At 41.3% G+C, this 22,132-nt stretch overlaps 3 protein-coding genes and 1 long non-coding RNA gene across 6 annotated transcripts; 2 read left to right on the top strand and 2 right to left on the bottom strand.

Moving 5' to 3' along the window:
• Positions 1-4,573: 4,573 nt before the first annotated feature.
• LOC112294945 (ATP-dependent Clp protease ATP-binding subunit CLPT1, chloroplastic) lies at positions 4,574-6,977 on the bottom strand. The gene is made up of 5 exons (XM_024545957.3): positions 6,623-6,977; positions 6,201-6,337; positions 5,853-6,032; positions 5,414-5,547; positions 4,574-5,176 (listed from the first exon to the last, which is right to left on the bottom strand). The coding sequence occupies exons 1-5, from the start codon at positions 6,889-6,891 to the stop codon at positions 5,126-5,128; spliced, it is 771 nt and encodes a 256-aa protein (XP_024401725.1). The 5' UTR covers positions 6,892-6,977; the 3' UTR covers positions 4,574-5,125.
• Positions 6,978-8,499: 1,522 nt separating this feature from the next.
• On the top strand, positions 8,500-11,437 carry LOC112294939 (uncharacterized). 2 transcript variants are annotated; one of them, XM_024545953.3, is made up of 4 exons: positions 8,500-9,647; positions 10,154-10,269; positions 10,421-10,543; positions 10,924-11,437. In XM_024545953.3, exon 1 carries the CDS (start codon positions 8,698-8,700, stop codon positions 9,607-9,609), a length of 912 nt encoding a protein of 303 aa, XP_024401721.1. In that variant the 5' UTR covers positions 8,500-8,697; the 3' UTR covers positions 9,610-9,647; positions 10,154-10,269; positions 10,421-10,543; positions 10,924-11,437. The 2 variants fall into 2 exon arrangements, with proteins under 2 accessions (XP_024401721.1, XP_024401722.1); XM_024545954.3 differs by having other exon boundaries at positions 8,502-9,647; positions 10,418-10,543.
• Positions 11,438-13,012: 1,575 nt separating this feature from the next.
• On the bottom strand, positions 13,013-15,092 carry LOC149987488 (uncharacterized). Its single transcript, XR_016498226.1, has 2 exons — positions 13,668-15,092; positions 13,013-13,454 (listed from the first exon to the last, which is right to left on the bottom strand). It is a non-coding gene; the product is annotated as an uncharacterized LOC149987488 (long non-coding RNA).
• A 1,195-nt stretch (positions 15,093-16,287) lies between these two features.
• Positions 16,288-21,870, top strand: LOC112294970 (putative potassium transporter 2). 2 transcript variants are annotated; one of them, XM_024546003.3, is made up of 11 exons: positions 16,288-17,097; positions 17,803-18,046; positions 18,208-18,453; positions 18,746-18,796; positions 19,047-19,307; positions 19,426-19,478; positions 19,692-19,806; positions 19,964-20,218; positions 20,383-20,893; positions 21,015-21,264; positions 21,379-21,870. In XM_024546003.3, exons 1-11 carry the CDS (start codon positions 17,047-17,049, stop codon positions 21,691-21,693), a joined length of 2,352 nt encoding a protein of 783 aa, XP_024401771.1. In that variant the 5' UTR covers positions 16,288-17,046; the 3' UTR covers positions 21,694-21,870. The 2 variants fall into 2 exon arrangements, with proteins under 2 accessions (XP_024401771.1, XP_024401770.1); XM_024546002.3 differs by having other exon boundaries at positions 16,322-17,097; positions 17,785-18,046.
• The last annotated feature ends 262 nt before the right edge of the window (positions 21,871-22,132 follow it).

Here is a 22,132-nt window from a genome sequence, read left to right as displayed (position 1 = left end):
CATGCAATTTCATGTCTTTTGACATTTTACAAATTGAATTGACTTTTTTCCAACCATGGAAAAAAGTATCTCGCAATCTTATCAGCTGGGTGCCGAAAAAGTCACATGTTCATGATTTATGTTTACATGTTTTAGTCTATTTGCATGGTTTTTGTAGAAAAATACTGAAGAGGATCAGAATCAATTTAGAATAAACCAAAGGATATTATATGTACATATATGTTTATATATATATATATATATATATATATAAATACACGTACAAAGTTGTTAACTTTGGAGCGTATTTCAAGCACATTATAGTTTCAATCATGTTACTTTATTTGAAGCACAATACTTTGGCGATGAGCATTTAATGAATCCACAATATATATATATATATATATATATATATATGTGTGTGTGTGTGTGTGTATATGTGTGTATATAACTTGAACAATGGGACCAATACACTTGGAGGTTTTTCTCTTTCTTTGACTCTCTTTTTTGTTTGTTTTCCCATCAACTCTGCCACCCAACGCAAAGAAAACATCAAACCGAAAAAGAAAAAAAATCCACAAAAAGTGAATATCAAGGACAATTCACATTTTGGAAATATGAATCGAAAAAGTAAATATTCTGTACAATCATACGTAGCGATCTCATTTCATCCATCCAATCTACATCGAAACACAAGCTTCAAAGTATCATCCGTCGAGCCCAGTTGGTTCTTCCGCTGCCGTAGGATCAAAACGCTAGAAAGAGAGGTTGGTGGCAGGAAGCGATCGCGGAGAGATCGCATGACGGTATTGCAATCGCAGCGCCGCTCCGTTGAATCTGAAGAAGATGGTTCGCGAATACGATTGATGAGGTTGCGCTGAGATTCTACATTTTAGAATTCAACACTCCGCTGCAGTTTGGATACGCATCGATGGGTGTCGGTCAGCATGGTTCTGCCCACAGTGTATGTTCATCGATCGCGCTTGTGATTGGACGATCGAACAAGCGTGAACTGCATCGAATCCTCTACCCGGAGATCAGCTTTGATCGAGGCCGCGATGGACGTCGCGCCTTTCGGGAGACTTTGTTGAGCATCCATGAGGTCCCTGGTCGGTCGCCGCAGACCCCACTCCCACAACCCCCCCCCCCTTCTTCCCAATTCCGAGCTCTCATGCTTCAAAACTGCCACTTGTTGTTGAAGAAACCCCATCAGATGGCCCACACTCTGACTGACCTGGTCGCAACAGCCCCCCCATTTCGGATCGACTGCCGCTTTTCCCGAGAGAAAGATCTTTAATAATGGTTGTTACCTTCTACGGAAAAGTTTCAAAATACGTACTGTTCCGCTGCCTCAGTAACCAATCTTCAGAAAAGAGGATACGTCTGGAGTGAAATGACTTCCAACCGTGTATAATGGAGCTGGTGGGTCGTGTTTTTATTAACCGGTAGTGTCTCAGGCCGCACCAAAGAGAGGACTGTAACTTCATGGGTCACTTGAGAGTGGGCCCCTCCTTGCAGGTACCCAATGGGTCAGCTGGTTGGGCGGTGGATCCGACTCCAATCGCTACTCAGTCACTCATACATCCAACTAATGAAGCGCTCACAGTAATTCGGCGCTGGAATGGTTTTCATTTCACTCCTATGCGTAAAACTGGGTCCCACAAAGCTCCCGGATGTGCTTGGGGATCGACGAATAGCCTCTCAAGCCCCGACCTTACGCAGCTTCATCTGATGTATCTTGGGATTCTACAACTGTTTAGACCGTGGGGCCTGTGGAGAAGCAAAACAATGGCTCGTTCAGTTCGGTCAGCTGTCCTGTCAAATGCAGAAGTCACGCAGTCGAATCCGGGAAGCCTGAATTGCCCACTTCCCACCTCGAATTGCTAGCTTTTACTTTGAGACGCATGGTGCTTAAACTGACGCTTCAGGTTTCTAAGCATATATCCTTCCTATTTAAATGAATGGACTTTTCTCCGACTTCCATGATCGATTAAACTAATAATATTGTATTGCATCAAGACATGCAGTGTGTGGACTATGTCTTTTTATTAGTTGCCAAGTCATTGGATTCAAAGTTTGAGCATGTATGTGAAATATCTGAATGGATATATGAAAAACTAACAAGGTTTTGTCTGGTTAAAATGCAAACATTCATCGAAGGAACCATCGATGCATGGGTTACCTCCAGATGCGAAACTTAGTTGGACATGAGATTTAGTCACAGCGTATTTCTCTTGTCTGGGCTTTCGTCCAATGTCACGTGTACTTGCTTTGTACTTATGCCATAGATGTCAGGCCTGCCGCATGTGAGGCATGAGACTATCATGAAACTGCTATACAGGTTGACAAACTATTTGCTTAGACCTAAACTCCAGAGTGTTTCGCGTACTCACAATGAAGAAGATGCAAGGGAGAGGACCACGGAGGATCCAGGCTTTTGTCATTTCGAGGCCTTACAATCGCTGTCTCATTTGAGGGGCACCCTTCGCATGCTTGGACGCTGCTCTGACTGCTTATTAGCTGAGTACAGAGGACATCTCATTATTCCGATTATCTTCGATGATTTTCTTCACATGTTTGGTGAATGATTGTACGATATAATGATATGCTGACCAGACGAGTGTTTTTCGTTGAACAACGATGCAACTAAGTGCTTCAGTAATGGTCTGCTAAATTGGGTGGTCGATTGGAAGTATGATAGGAGTGATTTCAGGGAAAGTAATTCGAGATGGTGAAGTTGTCGACATGTACCCGGCTTCCCGACACAAGCTTCTGTATCTATAGAGTGCTGTGCAGAACAGCCTCTTCAAACAAGTTCGCAATTGTGTCGAGGATATCATGACATCGGCCGAAGGCTTTAGGTCGAAGAGGTTGCCAACACAGGACGAGGTATAGGAGGTGACCGACTTTAGGACGACTTCAAAGTCGGGAATAGGGTGGAAGCAAACTCTTGCGAGGTGACAAGGAAAAATCTCCGCATGCATGTGATTAGGAAGAACGACCACGGTCAGTAGATTTCCATGCTCATTTGTCAGGACAGCAGGTCCTAGCGGACCAGATTCCAGAATGTTTATATTCGCCTCATAAGTTAGTCAATCGTCACAAGATCGAGAGGTGACTTTTGTGGGCTGACCTGGTAAGTTCCTTATTTGCTCAAAACTTGGGATTCGTTCCCTCTTTTCCAATGCCAATTCGGTGTTTCGTTTTGTATCATCCCAGACAAATTCACTAGCACCAACTATAAATAACTACAGCAACCAGAAATGGCTAGCTCAGGAACGAGCACCATAAGCCAAATTTTGCGTTATACTTTTCAGCTACGGAAGCTCTGCTGTTTTATTGCTAATTCCATGATTCAAACCATGGCTTTAGGATGTGCATTTGGCACGGGCAGACTACTTGCACTTAATTAGAAAGGGACTTGCTTCTTCAAGCTATAGGTCCCATTCGAGCAGTTTTTTTCAGATTGTTTTGAGGGAGTTTGTGATTGCCGCGGAATTGATGTGTGCACGAGACCTGCAATTAGGCATCGCGCTTCAATTGGCGGTCCCTTCGACCAGCAAATGACGGTTACTGCATTAGACTGGTGGCTGTTGGAAAGCTTCCTCCACCTGTCTCGAGAGGCATCGGATCTTACTGCCTAATCCTGCCAACTGTTTCGCGAACCGTTTGCATTCCTTTGTTTCAAAAACAAAACAAAAAAAAAAAAAAAAAAAAAAAAAAAAATCCAAAAAAAGATTGACATGCGAGTATATAATTGGCTACCGAACTCATCCCTGTTTCTCCTCGATACAGCATGAGTACATTCCCAGAATAAATTTCAAGAATTTGTTATAGGCGCGGACAGCTGTTGTTATACTTAGGTTGTAAACAGGACAGGGCTGGGACGGGTAAGGGTAGGTGATGCAGGAGAACAAAACTTTGCAATCGTAATCCCATCCCTGAGTCCCAGCTTCCTGCAGCTCAACTGAGAGGTAAAGCAAAACTCGGATCAGCTTCACACCTCAAAAGCTCAAACAAGCAACAACCTACATTCGAACTAGGAACTCAATTCCACTGCAAATCGCGGACAGCAGTATGACCTGAAGCTAAGCGTGTACTTGGAGAGTACTCGGTGGACACACGTTCATTCATTATTGGCCTTGTTAAAAATATGACTGCAAGTAGATCGGTTGATTTGTTTAAGGTCGACAGAGCTGGCTTCTATGGCCACCAGAGCTGTTCTATACCTGTCAAGTAATAGTAATTCTACTCGAATTAATACCTTTAAGTATGAAAAAAGCACTTCGATGCGCTCCGGGGTGTGGCGTCCGACCTACATGTGAGTCGACTCTAGGGCTTAATCATTCTTCGAAATGCAGAGCGCAAGCGGTAAGTGTGAGCGTGACGATTGTGTTTTTATTTGTTTTTAGTGTGCAGGGTAACGAAAACATCTTGTGATGAGATCCGCCAGACAGGTTTCCTGGTACACCAAGACCCGGATACGCTCATGCACAACATCGCTACAAGCTGGAGAGGGAACGATGAGTCTAAGGTTGCATGAACGCATTCATGAATTCAATGTTCATGATGAACATGCCGACTAAAACAATGGTTGCGGAAAAGGTGGAGCAAGAAAAAATTACTCGACCCAGGTTAAGGCGAGGAATACAGTCGAGAGGAGCAACCACAAATGGGCCTGCGTTACCAGAGAAGGACAAGTAAGCTAACCTGGCATCCTGATGATGAAACAGTAGCTGAGTGAAATATACCAGGCTTACTTGTCTTTCTTCTCACAATAGACCCCTGATTCACACTCGTAAACTGATCCTGAACGCAGAGAGCCTAGAGGTTACAGCAAAAACTCTCGGATAAGAAATTTAAGAAGGCAGACTGGCCTGCTGGAATAAAATAACTCCTATCAAAAGCGCGCTGCTTTGCACGATACCTACGAATATGTAGTTCTGCAAAATGCAACTACGTGTCAAAGCCAGCAAAGGTTGTATACAAAAACTGCAAGATTAACGAAGCGAGCAACCCCTACCAGTTGAGATACCATCGTGCTAAAAATGCGATTACCTAATGCAATAAGTTGACCAATGATACGCTCTTTTACAATGGATCACAATGAAAGAAAATTGGGCAAAACTGGAAAACGTCTAACTGCCTACTGAGCTAATTGTTGATAATTCCCTCTCTTGTTCGGCGAGTTCTTCATCTGCAATGAAACATGACGATCAATATGCATTCACATAAAAGAAAAAGCAACATGAAACAAAAATGATGACGCTCAATACAATCGTTAGTCGAGTAAAAACATACAGCAAACCTTAGTAAAACAACTTGTTGAGATGGAATTTACTAGTTAAAAACACTGTAAGGTACTGGTTACTCGATCTTCAATACATGTGAGAATGCTAATCGTTGTCGCAAAAAGCCAGGAAGTGGCACTTACGGTGTCGGAGAGCTTAGCAATTTTGTCATCGTTGATCCCGAGCTTTTCCAATATTTTTTGACCAGCCGAGCCTTTCTGAGCCCAGATACCGATAATTAACATCGTTGTGCTCAGCTCTTCACCAGAAACCCATTCTGTAATACACACCACATACCACATAGAGCATGCTCCGTTTACCAAAACATTGTTAAGGACTCGGAGCTCCTCCTGCTTGATGCGTGCTTCTGCTACAATAGACTGGTGTCCAAAACTTGAATAAAACCACTCTAGGAGTTTGAAAAGAATATTGACATGTACGGGTTGGATGAGGTGAAGTGTCGTTTGTCTCCTTTTCTTTAATGCGCAAACTTAAGCCCTAAACCCTGAAGAATCTAAACGCTACAGCTCCAGTTTAAATGACATGAAAAAATCATTCCAAGGAGAGCAAGAATGGAGTTACCAGGTTTGTTTGCTGGATCAGCAGCCCAAGCTATAGCTTTTTGGGCAGAGCTAGTTAAAGGTGGATGTTCTGGACTGAAGTAGTACATATCAGCTTTCCCCAGAAGATTAATTATCTCATCCTTCGCTCCGAACAGTGTTACACCGTTCTTTCGGAGAAATTTCGCTGCTTCACTTGTCCCTGTGAATTCCCACACCTTGCATCAGAGGTAACTGATGAATGATATTCACATTGCGAATGAATCTCCAAATGCGCAATCAAACTGCACCGAAATTCATCTGACAATAAGCTATTAAATTCAAAACCGCTACGGTAGGCCAAAATTTGGATGTTTCAAGGCTTCCTCACCTTCTGTAAGAATTCCAAGTAACAGCGACTCCGTCCCCGTATTAGGGTACTTTAATTTGCGAGCTTCCAACTCAGCCATGCTGAAAGACTTCAAAGCTCTAGCTTCCCATTTAGCTCCAGCCGGAGAAGATACAATTCTGACAAACAGTTACCAAATCAAATCCAATGCAATCCCAAATCAGAGCGACTCTAAAACAGGTCAATTTGAGACGCGTGCTCAAGCAACGCAACAAATCCGAAAAACCCAAAACAAATCCAACCCAGGAAAAGCTCACAGCGGCGTAGCAGAACACTCAAGCCCCCAAATTTCCGAAAACCCTCCACAGCAATTCAATAAATCGCTGCAGAGAATCCGTTCAATAACCACCCACACCACAAAAAACGGAAAACGCACACACACACACACATACATACACACTCACTCGGCATCTCCAGCGGGAAGCACCATACACACGACACTGCAATGCTCCTGCCTCCGCACAACCCTAGCACCACCATTTGGTAGCAATGGTGCAGCGAGGCGAGCGCTCCAACGAAGCTCCGAGCCCAATTGAGTGAACCTGGCATTGGAAGAAGAAGAAAGAGCACTTGAGCGGGGCTCCTTCAGAAGCTGCGCCGCGGAGACGGTAGAGGGCGTGCGGCAAGGGTTGAGCACCATCATCGACGACGACGCCATGGCCATGAAGAACATTAGGATGCGTCGGAGCTAGCGCAGCTTGGTCTTCTTCTGCTCTTCTATTCCATTCTATCTCTTCTAATCTATCTGATGATGTTGCTACTCAGCCAAAGCAGCGCCAACGCCCTTGGCCTCAGCCTTCTTCTTCCGGCCCCCCGGCTATCTCTCGCTCTCTATACCGGCGCTTCCGGTTTCCGTCCGACGTGTCCAGTTTGGGTCCAACTCAGACGCGCCGAGCTGGCTCAGTGAGATGAGCTGGACCCTTCCCCTTCTTTCTTCTTGTCCTTGTGTCTCCCGAATCTTGTACACCTGAATGTTGGGGTGGCAATAACAAAAATTGTGGTGTCATTAACAATACCGTATATATATATATATATATATATGTATTTTTTTACATTGAGATCAAATCTAATCTTATTATATTAATTCGTAGCTAAGTTCTAATCAATATCTTTAAAATATATGACATGTATTTGACATTTTCAATACTTTTGCAAATGTTCTTAACACATTTATGACAACAAAACAACATGTTTTTTAAAAGAGAATAACAAATCAAAACACTATATACCACAAGTGCAAGCAACTACAATCTAAAAGTGCTATGTTGCAATGTTATGATTATCAAGTTGCAACTCTTTTTTATATTTTACACTAATACACAATTAACATCCATTAATGTATTCCACCAAGTACTACCACAATTTATACTTTTAATGTTATTGAGAAAATAAAGTAATTGGTAAATCTATAATCTAGATTCAAAATAAAATGTAATGCATGTATGTCTAACTTTATAATAAAACTATCCAAAATTATCAAACATTTAGTTAAAAAAAGATTATAGCACACATAGCATGCTTTACATTAAACCCATAATATATGAAATTATTATTATTATTATTATTATTAAAGTAGTTTGTTTTTGTTTTTTTTGGAACATCAAGCATTTATAACCTCTTGGCACCAATCCATTGGGAATTCAAAAAAATTGTTCCAGATTGGGAGTTCAAATATATGTTGAAAATTTTTCCACCACACATTTCATACAATTTCTTTCAACCCATATTGTTGAACACACATAAGACATCGAATGAACAGTTTATTTTTATTATTTTTATTTTATATTTGTTCCAGAACTGCCTGGAACGTCTTCTGCACTATGGGGACCAGAAGAACAGCTTTTTCCTCCATCATTTTTTTCCCCCACTACCAACAAGATTAAAATCCATCTCCACATGCAAACAAACAAAATAAAACACGAGCGCACAAACAAAGTCCCAAAACTTCACATCTTCAAATTTCCCATGTGGGTGAAACAGGGGAACTCTATTTTGGTGACACGTTCCCAGGCTCGTTAACGAGAGGGAACTCGTGAGAACGCCCCCGTTGGGAACCGTCTCGCACATGAGGAGATATCTCAAGCTCAAGCGGATGTGTGAGCGAGATTCCCCACCGTGCCCCCTCCATCTCGCTCTGCAATCTATCTTACGGCTCCTTAGCGGCGACGGTATAGACGTGAAGAGGTTCGGCGTTCGATGCTCCCCACCCTATCCCGCTATACCCCCCTCTACCCCTATCCTCACAAGTAGGTCTTGATTTCTGCCTCCTCACCCTTTCGTTAGAATCGTTCTCCGACTTTCTGCGTGGAGTCTCTGCATGCTCGCAGTCTAGTTCGGAGGGTTATGAAGTTGATATTTGTGAATTGGGTTTGAATATACAGTTTTTTCTGAGCGCCTGGTTGTGAGAATGTTTCGGGGAGAGTTCATGTGGACAGTTTAGCGGTACAGGGGGTGGTTAGGGTTTCAGTTAGGGGGATCCATGGCTTTGGTTAGTGTGGACGGAGGAGCTGGAGTTGTTGAGGCTGAGGCTGCTTCAACGGCGACGAGGAACAGGAAGGGGATGTTATACGTTGCGGCAGAAGAGACTCAACTGTGCCGATCGTATCTTCATGTCTTACAAGACTCTGGAGTAGAGAACAAGCAGAAAGCGGGTAGTTTCTGGCATAGGGTGCAGGTTCATTACAATTGCAATCGACCCCAGGGCTGTGGCGAGAGACCCGCGAGGTCGTTGGAGACGAAATGGGGGATGATTAAGCATGATGTGGCGAAATTCATTGAGAATTATGGGGCTGTGCGCGCAGAGGCTGAGTCAGGAACATCTTCAGAGGAAATGCTTCAGAAGGCTCTCGAGTTGTACAGGTCGAGGCACCCCAGTAATCAGTCTTTCACATTTATACACTGCTGGCTTGTTTTGAAAGACGCTCCTCGATGGAAAGACGCGCGCGAGGATGTGAGGAAGACGCCGCCCGTGAAACGCAAAAATCCTGGTGCCTCCACTGATCTCGACAAGGGTGAGGTAGAGATGATAGACGCCATGCGCGAGGAAATACGCGATGACGTGTTGAAGAAGCCCCTGCCCATGAAGCGCAAGAGCGAGGTAGAGATGATAAATGCTATCAAGGCCCAAGCGCGGGCGACAGCAGACATGGCCGCAGCGACGAGGATGAAAATCGCCATCCTCGAGGAACAGAACGTGATGGCGCTGTTCACTGTTCCGGAGGAGCAGCTCGTTTCTGAGGAGGCCCGAGAATACTTCAAGCTGCGAAGGGGCGAAGAACTGCGGAAGCTGCGAGCTCGTTTGGAAGTAACCAGCATGGCACCTGTCTCAACGGAGGCACATGAAACTTCCCGGAACTGCTGCGCCAGAAATAATATCACAACGGAGTTTTGATTGATCTCCACAGAAGTTCATCATGGCATCTTGGTCTGGTATATATATCATTTTCCTGCATGAATTAATTGTAAACATTGTTAAATTGCAAGTAGTTTTTGTTCTTTTGGTGTGTTGATTGTCGCAATTCCGAACTGGCAATAATGTCCGAATTCAGAATTATACTGGAGGATTTCAACAGTACTGTAGCGGAAGTAAAGGTTACGGTTCGTAGGGGGGGATGGTTGGTTCTTATTGATTAGTTTCTTTATTGTTTCTTGTTTTGTTTTGTTTGTTTTTTTATTTTTATTTTTCTCTGGAGGATTTGGTAGCATATGTTACGGGTAGTGGTTAATCTTTCCAGTTTCAATACAGGCTTGTGTATACTCTCGGTTCGTTATTAGTTGGTGAGCTGAATCAAGTAATGCAGTAGTTTGCACGGTGGGACCCCAAGAGAGTTGCATGGTGAGATCCGTTTTACATTAAATAAAACTTCGTGCAGAGCTTAAATAGTGGTGTGGCATTACCCTCAGTCTACTTTTTTCTTTCTTTCTGTTTTTTGCAGGGATTTTAATGCGTGGACTAGCAGACGGCATGGCATGCTGGGAATTCGACAGAAGCTCTCCAGCATTCAATCTGCTATTTGTTCCTATTCACCAGCTTTCACTGCTTTAGACGAAGGTAGTCGCTCCTTTTTTCCAGAATTGGATTAGGTGTAGGGGCAAGTTTGGTATGTCAATCATGTGGTCTGTCTCAAACCTCATGCTTTTCACCATCGGTTTTACCAGGCAAACTGAAAGCAGGTTTTAACGAATGTTTTTAATGACAGCAGAGCATAATTTGCCATGCATCAAGACAGAAATATTAACAAAATGAGTCTGCTAAGGTCCCAGACAGGGTACGTCTTAGGCATTGAAGAAGGTGGAGCATCTCACGGTTTGCAAAGTCACTGGAGGTGAGCGATGTGGTGTTTTGAACCCTTGTATGGCCTTCTCACCTCTTTTCTTCTTTGAAATCGTTCAGATGTTGCTTCCTTAGATGTTTAACATGTGTTCTGCCAACCTGAGTCCCTCTGGTTTCAGATTTTTTCTCAGGGCTTCTCTCCTGTCCTCCCAAACCTTTCGACTCCTTGAGAGATTAATCTTGATATCAGAGGAATCGGATTACATGATCGTAAACAGACGAACGATACTGCATGTATACTTGTAAATAAAATTTCCATATTGCAGAAAATATATATATATATATATATATATATATATATATATATATATATATATATATATATATCTGTGTGTGTGTGTGTATGTTAACGAGGTGCTCAAATGTTTGCAGGCTTAACAGGGTGCGAGATGGGAGGATACCTTTTCCCAATAGCTGAGTATCGTTCTAAACTCACTAAGCGTTTGAAGCGTGGTGAAAGATTTAAGCCTGTTATGCTTGCTAACACAACCATATATTAGCAATTTTTTAAGTCTAGCCTGCTTATGTGAGCACATCCTATGCCCTTTTTGTATCTGTTCTAAAGCAATGAGTCTTATGCAAACAGCTCAATTTGTATCCATGCTCGTCATGCTAGACTATACCAGGTGAATTTATTGAGTCATATGTTGTGAGAGCCACTCTCCGTCACATGTGAACCAGAGATGGTTCAGGAGGTATAAAACAGCAGTACTGGGTTTATTGAATAAGTTAACCTGCCAGTGATACTTTTTGTCTCTTGGAGATATGTTCCAAGTGTTAAACGTGGTGATCAATCTTCTTTTATTCCTAGCTGTTGCTACATGTTTGTTTGTGAAGCATGGAATATTTATTCCAAAGCTTCAGAACTTCATGAAATTTTTACCTACGTTCTTGTGTAAAGGTCATGGAATCTTGTGTCTTCGGAGATTGAGCCACTAGGAGCAATGAAGTGGTTAATAATACATTTGTGTGCTCTAAGCTCAACTTAGCTATCACACCAGAGACCTGGCCATAACTGTGAAGAAATGCTTCTGAATTACACAGTATGCTGTTGTTAAATTCATGCATGATCCACTTATTCTAGAGCTATTTCTTATTTCGTCCCGAGTCCCTACTCATTTACCCCCAAGTCTGAGGCACCAAGTTGTGGTTCGTCAAACATTTTGAACTGGAGTTGTGCACAGCTAGAAATATTCTCAGGAAATTTTTTCTTAAATCTTATTGGAAATGGTTTTATCTTTGGAATGGAGTTATCTAGATTGATACCAATGCACGTGTTCGCAGTGTTGATTGTGGTAGTTGACCTCTATTCTGTTTTGTTTCTTAATTTTTGTAATTAAATGATCATCGTACGTGCAAAAAGTAGGCAAGCTCTATTTTTGTGTAATCAGAGCAACCACCTCGTTCAATGCTCAATTTTATACAAAAGTTTACGAAAAAAATTAAATGCAATTTGAAGTGGGTTCTAATACACCTAATTATTCAATTTTCAATTATTAAAACAGGTAATGATTTTTCAAGTCATTGTTGAAAAACCAGCATTGAAGCAAATGATGATTTTTGATATATATATATATATATATATATATGGAAGATTGACTATGTTTTAAAATTATGTTTAAAATTAATATGTGCGTATTTTGAATGAAGATTTACAAATATTTATGAAGGAAATCAATAGAAAAATTAAACAAAATCAATATCAAAATCAAGTGGTTTACTTAGGTAAATGTAACAACATGCTATTACATCTTGCATACTAATATATATATATATATATATATATATATATGTGTGTGTGTGTGTGTGTTTATGATTTAAAGGATTTTTCATTAATAGTTAATAAAAAATCTGTATAAAATATTGGAATAAAAATAGAATCTGAAAACCATTTTGTAAAGTGATTTTTAAAAAATGGAATTATTAGATATTAACATTGGATAAGCATTGAAATAAGTTACAAATTAAGTAGGATGGTTTAATGATGATTTCACATAACTATCAACAATCCATTTTCTTATTTCTTTCAAACATGTGTTATATATATATATATATATATAAAATAGACCCAATTTTTTACAAAATTGACCCACCCATCCTATCCTTCATGAAAAAAAACAATGATTCATTTCCCCATTATCGGATCTGCAACTAATAAAAACCAACCACATTTGTTGTAATTACCATATTCTTCATCAAAGGTGGGTCTATTTAGTCAAACTATTGGTCTATTTAACATTCCCCTATCTATCTATCCTATCAAAATTTTGCATCTCCAAAGGAAGTTATGTAACTTATTGTGAGCATGGTGTGGCTTTAAAGGATTTCATTCACATGTGTGCACATACAAATGCAGGAAAATAAATCAATAAAATTTACTGTAATGCTTGAAACTATCTTGGAATTGAATATTTCTGTCCAAATGGAGCTCAAAATTGCATACGTGATTATTTTCTCCAAGTACAGTGTTCAATTCAGGTTTATTAACAATATCAATTACTTACATATATGTACAATTGTATATACATAAACAATAAAATCCCCTTTGAAGGATTCCATTAGACTAAGGGACAGGCAAAGCTTTTGGGTGTTATCAACATCAACATCAAGCACTACTTTTGTGGGAAAAAAAGGTAAAGGCAGCGTGGGATGTTGAGTTTCAGATTAGACCCCAATAGATGAGAGATGGACCATGTTCTACAAAACAGAAGCAAAAGGAGAGCTGGAGTGAGAGCAAGGGAGGGGAGTGAGATTAGGGTTAGGGTTAGGGTTTTGTGGAGTAAACAGACCCCATTTTGTCTCAGTTCCTGTGGTGAGGAGATCCATCCACTTCGTCTCACATGAACATTTGTTTTGAGCATTTATATCATGCAACCATTGTTGCGGATGGAAACGTCTCACTCCTATTGGTACATAAATATGTATACACACAAACACCATTTTATCATCAAATATAGTATTTACTACATTGTTTGAAAGTCTTTTTGATTAAAAGAGAAAATAGAAAAAAAGTCATATTAATAAACATGCACCTATATACATACATAAATACAATAGCGTGTGTTGAAGGTTGCAGTAATATAGCATAAATTGTTGTTGCAAATTATAGAAATTACCTGTTGTTTTATTTTGTATTTTGTATTTTTTGGCTTTGACCACCTTTGGATTCAAATGCTCAATATTTGGTGTAAATGGGAGATTACTGAATTGCCTACGTCTTTTGTTTGAAGCTTTGTGTAATCAATCATCCAAATTTAATAAACTTTTTCTTGAGTGATGTATAAATCTCCTGATAAAAATTTGAAATGAAACACTTCTTCATGAATTTAAATAAGAAAGGTGAAAATCAACAATCCTCCACATGCTCCAATTATTTCTGTCTTGTAATGCACAAATACAAAAAAAGTACTTTATAAAACAACCTTATCCAATTAATAATATATATACATATATATTTGAAAAAATTAATAATACAGCACTTCAAATTATGCGTGCTAGTTATATATATATATATATATCTATATAAATGGGAAAGAATAGTGTCTAAAGATGTTCTTTCCAAAAAAAAAAATCATAAATTAGAGAAACCCTCAATTAATTTCACATGTTGTGTCTGACTCTTATGGAGAAATCAAACATTAATTTCACAAATTTCCGCAATAAATTAGTAAATGCATAGTTATTAATTGCCTCCGCGTCTTTTAAAGTTCTTGAACACTTCTTAACTACTAAACAATTCCCACAATGTTTTTTTTTTTATTATGATAATTTCCTAGACTTCACATAAAAGATTTCACTCTATAATTAGCCCAAACCTTAAAATAAAATAAAAATATTTTTATTAATGATAATGTTTATACTTATTATAACAATGACATAAATGGTTAGATAGTTCATTCGTGAATTCAATGATTGGTGAGATAACTTGTTAGAAATGTTGGATCATAGGGAAAAAAGTAGGGCATGCAAATGGTTGATTTTATGATAAAAAGAGACACAAAGAGTAAAGCACTTCTTATGTGACTTTGTTGTAGTTGGTTGACATGTTTGCTTGCTTGAGTAAAGCATTTGTGTGTTTTTCATTAGTTTATCTTATTTATTTGTTTATTTTCTTTTATCATTATCTATATACTAAAGTTTGTTGCAATGAAGCCACCTCTACGAAAATGCCACACAAATACACTCCAATATCTTTTGCCGGAACTTTCATTCACTTTCGAAAAAAAAGTGCAAATTTTATTTTATTTTATTTTATTTTATTCATTCTTTTTATTTTATTCTATTTTGTTATTCTTTTTGGGTTTTGTGGGGCATGATAATATTGTGGCATGAAAGCTCACCACTTGACAAATAAAAGTTTGTGGGTAAAAGTATTGGACCAAAAGACGACTGGGGTGGACAAGGGTTTGAATGCATGACTCGAACTTTTTACTTTTTGGGGGATGAAGTAAAGGAAGAGGAGTTTGATTACGCTCTCTCTGTTGTCAAAATCCACGTGTGATTTTCCCTCCAAGTTTGGGCGAGGAGGAGTGTGACACGTGGGTAGAGAAACGACTCAGTCTCTCTCTCGAGAAAGCTGTGAAGCTTCGCCACGTGGAAAAGTTCACGTGGAAAAGTTCAGCAAACTTTTTCAAATTTGATTTGGGCTATTATGTTGGTGTTATTTTAAAAGTAATACAAATATTAAAAGAACCATAAAACATATTCATTTTAAATATGATATGGATTATCATGTTAATATTCATTCTAACACTAATATAAATATTAATATACCCATTAAATATGTATCTCAAAATTCTAATTGGATTATCATATTAGTATTACTTTAATATTTAAAGAACCATTTACATATATATATATATATATATATATATATTGGAATGATAAATCAACCCACTTTATCTTAACCATCATTGCATCCTTGAAGTCCCCATTCTTGTTCCCAGCTGTTCACTATTCCCAACCATTGCTAAGGACTGGGTGAGGGAATGAGAACATTCACAACAAGGGCAACAATTTGGAACAACTAGGAACAAGAACAATTTTTATATATAGGAGGGAATGATAAAGTGACCCAAATTTTTATTAAATCAACCTAAAATTCCCCAAATGAAACGAGTCAATGGACAATCTTTCAAGAAATTACACATATGTTCAATAATAGAAAACAATGAAAAAAAAAACACTAAATTATTCAATATTAATTATTCATCCATCCAAAACGCAAACCGCGAAAAGACATCCATCCATTCATCAATTCATACATCCCATTCGGCGAGCTTTAGGGAGGAAGAGCACGGCGGTAAACTCATGGCAGGCTCGCCTGGCATGAGCAGGGTACCGAAAATCGTCCACATCCGTCCATATCACGACGAAAAAGACAATACTCGTCCACCCCTGTCAACATCACGACGAAACGGGACGAAATCCACCGAGGATATAACGGAGAGGGGAGGGGCGACGGTGGTGTGCGGCGCAGAGGATGTATGCGACGGCGACAGAACGCGCTGGGAGTCGCCGTCATCGCCGCACCGTCGAGGAGGAGGTCGTGGTTTCCAAGACGTTGTTGAGCCCCTCCCCGCGGGGTACGCAGCAACGGAGCCAGCCAGCCAGCGCAAGGGAGTGTGTTCTATTTGAGGGATCAGCGTGTTGCACGCTGCAGGTCTCGTCGGCCCCAGCTGCTGCTGCTCATTGATCACGCTTGTCCGCGTGGGAGCTCACTCACTCACTCAACTCACTAACTCGTTCACTGACTCTCTCTCTGTCTCTCTCTCGTTCACGCCCACGCCCGCGCGCTCATCATTTCTGTCCAAGATCTAGCTTCGAATCAGTCTACTTTAGGGTCTCTCTCTCATGCCCCTCCTCCTGCTCAGCCCTGCTAGTTCGACGAGTTTGTTTATCTGCTCCTCGCTTTTTTCACTTGTCTCAATCATAAACAACGTAATTTGGTGGTGTAATCCGAGGAAATGTCCGGTCACCGACAAGATAGTGTTGGGTGGAAGTGAAGAGAGGTGGGTAGGGCGGGAGGGAGAGAGAGAGAGAGAGAGGGGGGAGTATTTGGCCATGCTGTGAACGAGCCGTGTGCAGATGCTAGCCACTGATGAGGATTTTTTTTTGATGCGAAATGGGGGAGAGTGATTTTTGATGAGGAAGCCATGTTCTGAGTGGGTATGGAAGAGAACAACGTGAGGTTGTGAGGCTTGTGGATTAGCGAGAGTTGGGTTGTTATTCCGGGAAATCGCAGCTGAGGTTAGGTGAGAGGAGAGTGAGAAAGGGAGCTGAGCGAGGGGTGGCACAATGTGTAGTAGCATGGTGTGGAATTTTGGCGACGATTGAGGACATGCAGAGGATTAGAGTGGTTCCTCCCCGCGGTTTGTTTCATGTTCGTGTGGACCGAACAGGCATCTGAGCCAGGATGTGGGCGCGCTTGTCTTAGAAGCGCGTTTTTGAGCTTCGAAGTGCTGTCACAAATTCTTTTCGTCAAGTGTTTTGATCATGGACCCGGAGCGTGCAAGCTCTCAGCAAAGCTCGATTGGAAGATTCGAGGTTTGATGCTCCTCCCCTTTGGAGATGCTTGTTCTAGCTATAGCTTCTGTGGCGTTTCTGTTAGTGTCGCTGTGAGTTTGCAAATTCAGTGTTGTATCCAGAGCTACTAATCGATAGAGTCGTGCGGTGCGTTCGAGAGGACTCAACGAACAGTTTCCAGTCCTTTCGGAAGTCATGCAGTTGGTGATGTCAAGTGGGTTCTGTCCCAAACTTGATTTTTGAATGAGGTTTGACACTTTAAATCGTTTCGAATATTCCAGATCGACTCCGAAAAGACTTAGCGAGTGTAACTTCAAAGTCTGAAAGGATGGATAACATGTATCTCTCTTTTAAGGCTTGGGTTTAGATCGACTCTCCAGAAAGATACTCGTCGTAAATTATGATTTTATTTGTTTATTTATTGTTTCCTTTCATCTGTTGACGGAAACTTACTTCATAAGTCGCGTTTGAAAACTCACGTTTGAAGATTTAAAATACACACTTGTAAGAAAGGGCTCGGTGTTTCAGATACTGAAGCTTCACATTCCAATTGAAAAATTTTGAGTTCCCTATATAAAATTTTCCCTGACGGAATCAGACTTCGATGGATACAGCTCTGAAGTTATTTATTTTTTATTTTTTATTTTATTTTATTTGTTTGTTAGTTTCTTCTCTTCTAATTTGAAAAGTGCACTGAATGGCGAGTAGTGGCGATCGGTGATGCAGTACACTGAGAGAGCTTCTATTGCAGTGCTTCTGACTCTTGCATATCAAAGCTTTGGGGTGGTATATGGAGACCTCAGTGTCTCCCCTCTTTACGTTTTTCGCGCTACATTCGGAGACACTCTGCGGAATGATGTCGAAGAGCGCGAGATCATGGGCGTACTGTGTTTCATCTTTTGGACGCTCACCCTGATACCGGTTATCAAATATTCTTTTATTGTTCTTAGTGCCCATGACAATGGGGAAGGTGCCGCAGCTTTCTCTTTATTCCTCTCGCTCAACCGCAAATTTTTTTGTACCGTGTAATGAAAATCCTGTTGATGATAGTTGAACTACAGCAGGGTTTATGGTTTTGATTCTTTTACTTCAGGGGTATGGTACTGACAAGTTTGATGTAATGTCGAGCAGGAGGGACCTTTGCGCTTTATGCTTTACTGTGCCGGCATTTGAAGCTCAGCCTAATTTTGAACCAGCAAGCAGCTGATGAAGAGCTTTCGTCGTATAAGTTGGAACAACCTACTACGTCACCAAGAGGGGTTTGGTTCAGGCACCTGCTTGAGAAGCATAAGTTCCTGCAAAATGGACTCCTCATTGTCGTGTTGCTGGGAACTTGCATGGTCATTGGAGATGGCGCTCTCACCCCTGCTCTTTCAGGTAGAAATTGCAGTCATCATTATCTTCACATCGTTCATCCTGTTCTCCGGGCATCTAATCTGCCTTAGACGTCCAATATTCTTTCTTGCGCAGTGCCAATAAGCAGTAGCGATTTGCAGATTCCTGATGAATACCCGAAGTACCTCAAAGTCGGAACCGATTTCCATCTGTAGGTCTCGACTTTAAAATCTGTTCAGAGCTGCTATGTCGTTTGAGTAATCTAAGCAATGAAACGACCACAAAATCTGACGTTGTGATTGGATTCCCTTTTGTTGTTGGTTTAATGAATCAGTCTTATCGGCGATATCGGGCATTCGGGTCGCTGCCCCCCACCTCCACGAGAGTGAGTGCAAGTTTTCTCTGCTCTATAACTAGATTCTCGTTTAAAAAAGGAAAAAAAGAAACCTTGAAATTCCAATTGATTTGTCGTAATTCACCACCAGAGTTTTAATTTCTCACCGGAGACGATGTTATTCTCGTTATGATTGTTGTTGTTGTAGTGGTACATAGGATATGATGAAGAGAGCATGAAATTAGTATCAAGTGCATGATCTCTGCTAATTCATCAGTAAATTGGGAATCCGAGCTTGCAGATGTGACGGTGGCAGTCGCTTGCTGTATTTTGGTCCTCCTTTTCGGACTTCAGCACATGGGTACACGTCGTGTGTCACGTTTGTTCGCGCCCATTATACTTGCGTGGCTTCTCTGCAACGCGAGCATTGGCATGTACAATTTGATCACTTGGAATCCAAGTATACTAAAAGCCCTTTCTCCATATTACATGTACTACTTTTTCAAGATGGATGGAAAGGAGGGCTGGATTGCTCTTGGGGGTGTACTCCTCTGTATCACAGGTCTGTCATTGTTTTCCACAATGTTTTCCTCTCCTCTTTCTAGTGGATTTCTCAATTTGTTTCACTCATATTCTTGCAGAATCCTACTGATGACCATTTTATAAACTCTTGTGACTAGGAGCCGAGGCAATGTACGCAGACTTAGGTCACTTTTCCCGCAAATCTGTCAAGGTGAAATTCTCTACCATATGTCTACCTTGAGATTTGTAGCTCAGATCACGATCACCGATAAGAGCTTCTTCAATATTCCACGTTGAGATTGCGAAGGACTCTGTTGCTCAGCTGACGAAATAAAAACAAGCGCAGGCATTCATTTTATTTCGTTAGGTTTAGGGCAATGGCGTGAACTTCATTAAGCAGTAAATTTGTGGGATTTCTTTGCAGCTCGCGTTTGTGGGAGTTGTGTACCCGTCTTTGTTGATTGGATACATAGGGCAAGCTGCCTATCTCTCCAAGCATCTTAACGAAGTCGATCATGCATTCTTCAAGTCCGTTCCAAGTTAGTTTCTTATTCCATGGATTTAGTTCCTCCATAGCAGTGGATTATTCAATAGACCTCATTATGCTACCTTCCATAACACTCAAATTTCTTTCATTTCCCCGTTTGTTCCAATAAACTGACGTACATTGGACTTGCCCTTTCGTTTTTCATGCAGGACCTGTCTTCTGGCCAGTGTTTGTAGTTGCCACATTAGCCTCAATCGTAGGAAGCCAAGCAGTCATATCCGCAACATTTTCCATTATAAATCAGTGCATGGCACTGGGTTGCTTCCCTCGCGTCAAAGTGGTTCACACCTCTAACCAAGTTTATGGACAAGTCTACATACCAGAGATAAACTGGATCATGTTCATCCTATGTCTGACTCTCACTATTTCTTTCCAGAACACCATTGACATTGGGAACGCCTACGGTACAGCCTCCCCTGCCGCAGTGCTCGTTGTGACATTCAAAAGAAATGTTCTGTGGTTATTTCACAGTTTCAGGTTTTTGGGAGTCTTTTACTCTCGAAAGTGTTGGTGTAAATACTCACTATGCAACTAATCTATATTTGGGCTTTGTGTTGGCTGACTGCAGGGATTGCTGTGATCATAGTGATGCTAGTGACCACATTTCTGATGACACTAGTCATAATAACAGTGTGGCAATGCAGCATATTCTGGGCCTTGTGCTTCTTTGCCGTGTTCGGCTGTATTGAGCTCCTTTATCTCTCTACCGCCTTCTTTAAAGTCCCCAAGGGAGGCTGGGTTCCTCTTGTGCTCGCCGGAGTTTTCATGTCCATCATGTACGTGTGGCATTACGGCACCACAAAGAAGTACGAATACGACTTCCAGAACAAGGTGTCAATGAAGTGGCTATTAAATCTCGGCCCAAGCCTGGGAATTGTTCGTGTCCCCGGGATAGGATTGATCTACACCGACCTTGTGAGTGGGGTCCCGGCCATCTTCTCCCACTTCGTCACCAACTTGCCGGCCTTCCACGAAGTGCTAGTTTTTGTTTGTATGAAATCTGCACCAGTGCCGTATGTTTCTCAGCACGAACGCTACTTGATTGGCCGTATTGGCCCAAAGAATTACCATATGTACAGGTTGGTTTCTTCTCTTTCGATCTTCTTTTGTGTCACTCAACAGGATGCAGAAATAGACGTAGTAGCAAACAAAACTTTCTGCATTCCAAATTTGCTGACAATCGATGCGCCGGGACTGCAGATGTATTGTACGTTACGGTTATAAAGACGTGCGCAGAGACGAGGACGACTTTGAGAATCAGTTGATAGCCAATCTCGCCGAGTTTATTCAGCGTGAGGAGGCTACGTCCAGCAATGAGCACTCCTTCGAAGGGGACCGACACTTGGCCGTCATGGGCACCACCCCTGGGTTGCTTTTCAACAGCCTCTCAGACAGAAGAGAGGAAAGCATCAAATCCAGTGTCATCTCAAATAACGGAGATTCCTTGCAGGTAATTTAGATGTACCTTTTTTTGGGGGGAAGGGGGCAGGCATCTCTTAGGTTTCTGGCCTTTTGAGCCACCATGTTGAGCAATGCTTGCCTTCTAACGAATTGCAGTTTGCAGTTACAGGAGTGGTTATCATCATCCCCTAGGCCGATCCACAAGAGGCGGGTGCACTTTGATATTCCCATGAGCGAGGCGCACCACAGCACAGATGTTCGGAAGGAGCTCTCGGTTCTTGCAAAAGCAAGGGAGGCTGGTCTTGCATATATGATGAGCCACTCATACGTGAAAGCTAAGAAATCGTCGAACTTTCTGAAGAAGTGTGCCATAGATTACATGTACACATTTTTGCGGAAGAATAGTCGGGACCCAGCTGTTGTTCTCAACATTCCCCATACCAGTCTCATCGAGGTGGGCATGTTTTACTATGTATAGAGGTTTTGGTGGAGTTGTATAGGCATGATGAGGAAGTAGAAATGAGAAATTTCACCCGTTGCGGTGGCAAAAGATTTTTCGGAGGAGGTAGTGTAACATATTTTTTGATGTACGTGTCGGAGAGTCCAGAGCAATTTGAAATGGCGGAATTCCCCCGCATGACCAACCATGTAAAAACAGCTATCGATCATAACTTGTTTGGTGAATGTCTTACCGAACCTGTTGAGATTCGTTGAATTGACGAAAAAATTACAAAGCATGAATGCATCGCCTGCGTTGTCGGGTAGTTATTATTTGATATTAACAGAGAACTCGACAAAGCTTGAGCCAAGCCAGAGAAAAGCAGGGAAGGTACCCTAACAATTCTTTTGTCTCACCATAAATATCTACTGAAGCATACAACTATCAAGCTTTCTTCATGTCGCATTGTGGATGCGGC

This window comes from Physcomitrium patens, chromosome 18 (genome assembly GCF_059467195.1).
Source record: "Physcomitrium patens ecotype Gransden chromosome 18, ASM5946719v1, whole genome shotgun sequence".
NCBI lineage: Eukaryota > Viridiplantae > Streptophyta > Bryopsida > Funariales > Funariaceae > Physcomitrium > Physcomitrium patens.
This window is presented reverse-complemented; position numbering and strand designations above follow the sequence as displayed.

Coding starts and splice junctions, on each gene's coding strand:
- LOC112294945 (XM_024545957.3), bottom strand. CDS start 6,891: ATGTTCTTCATGGCCATGGCGTCGTCGTCGATGATGGTGCTCAACCCT. Junction 6,338..6,622: donor CTTCCCGCTGGAGATGCCGA/GTGAGTGTGTAT, acceptor ACTGTTTGTCAG/AATTGTATCTTCTCCGGCTG. Junction 6,033..6,200: donor ACTTGGAATTCTTACAGAAG/GTGAGGAAGCCT, acceptor GGGAATTCACAG/GGACAAGTGAAGCAGCGAAA.
- LOC112294939 (XM_024545953.3), top strand. CDS start 8,698: ATGGCTTTGGTTAGTGTGGACGGAGGAGCTGGAGTTGTTGAGGCTGAG.
- LOC112294970 (XM_024546002.3), top strand. CDS start 17,047: ATGGACCCGGAGCGTGCAAGCTCTCAGCAAAGCTCGATTGGAAGATTC. Junction 18,454..18,745: donor TCTCACCCCTGCTCTTTCAG/GTAGAAATTGCA, acceptor TTAATGAATCAG/TCTTATCGGCGATATCGGGC. Junction 19,308..19,425: donor TGTACTCCTCTGTATCACAG/GTCTGTCATTGT, acceptor TCTTGTGACTAG/GAGCCGAGGCAATGTACGCA.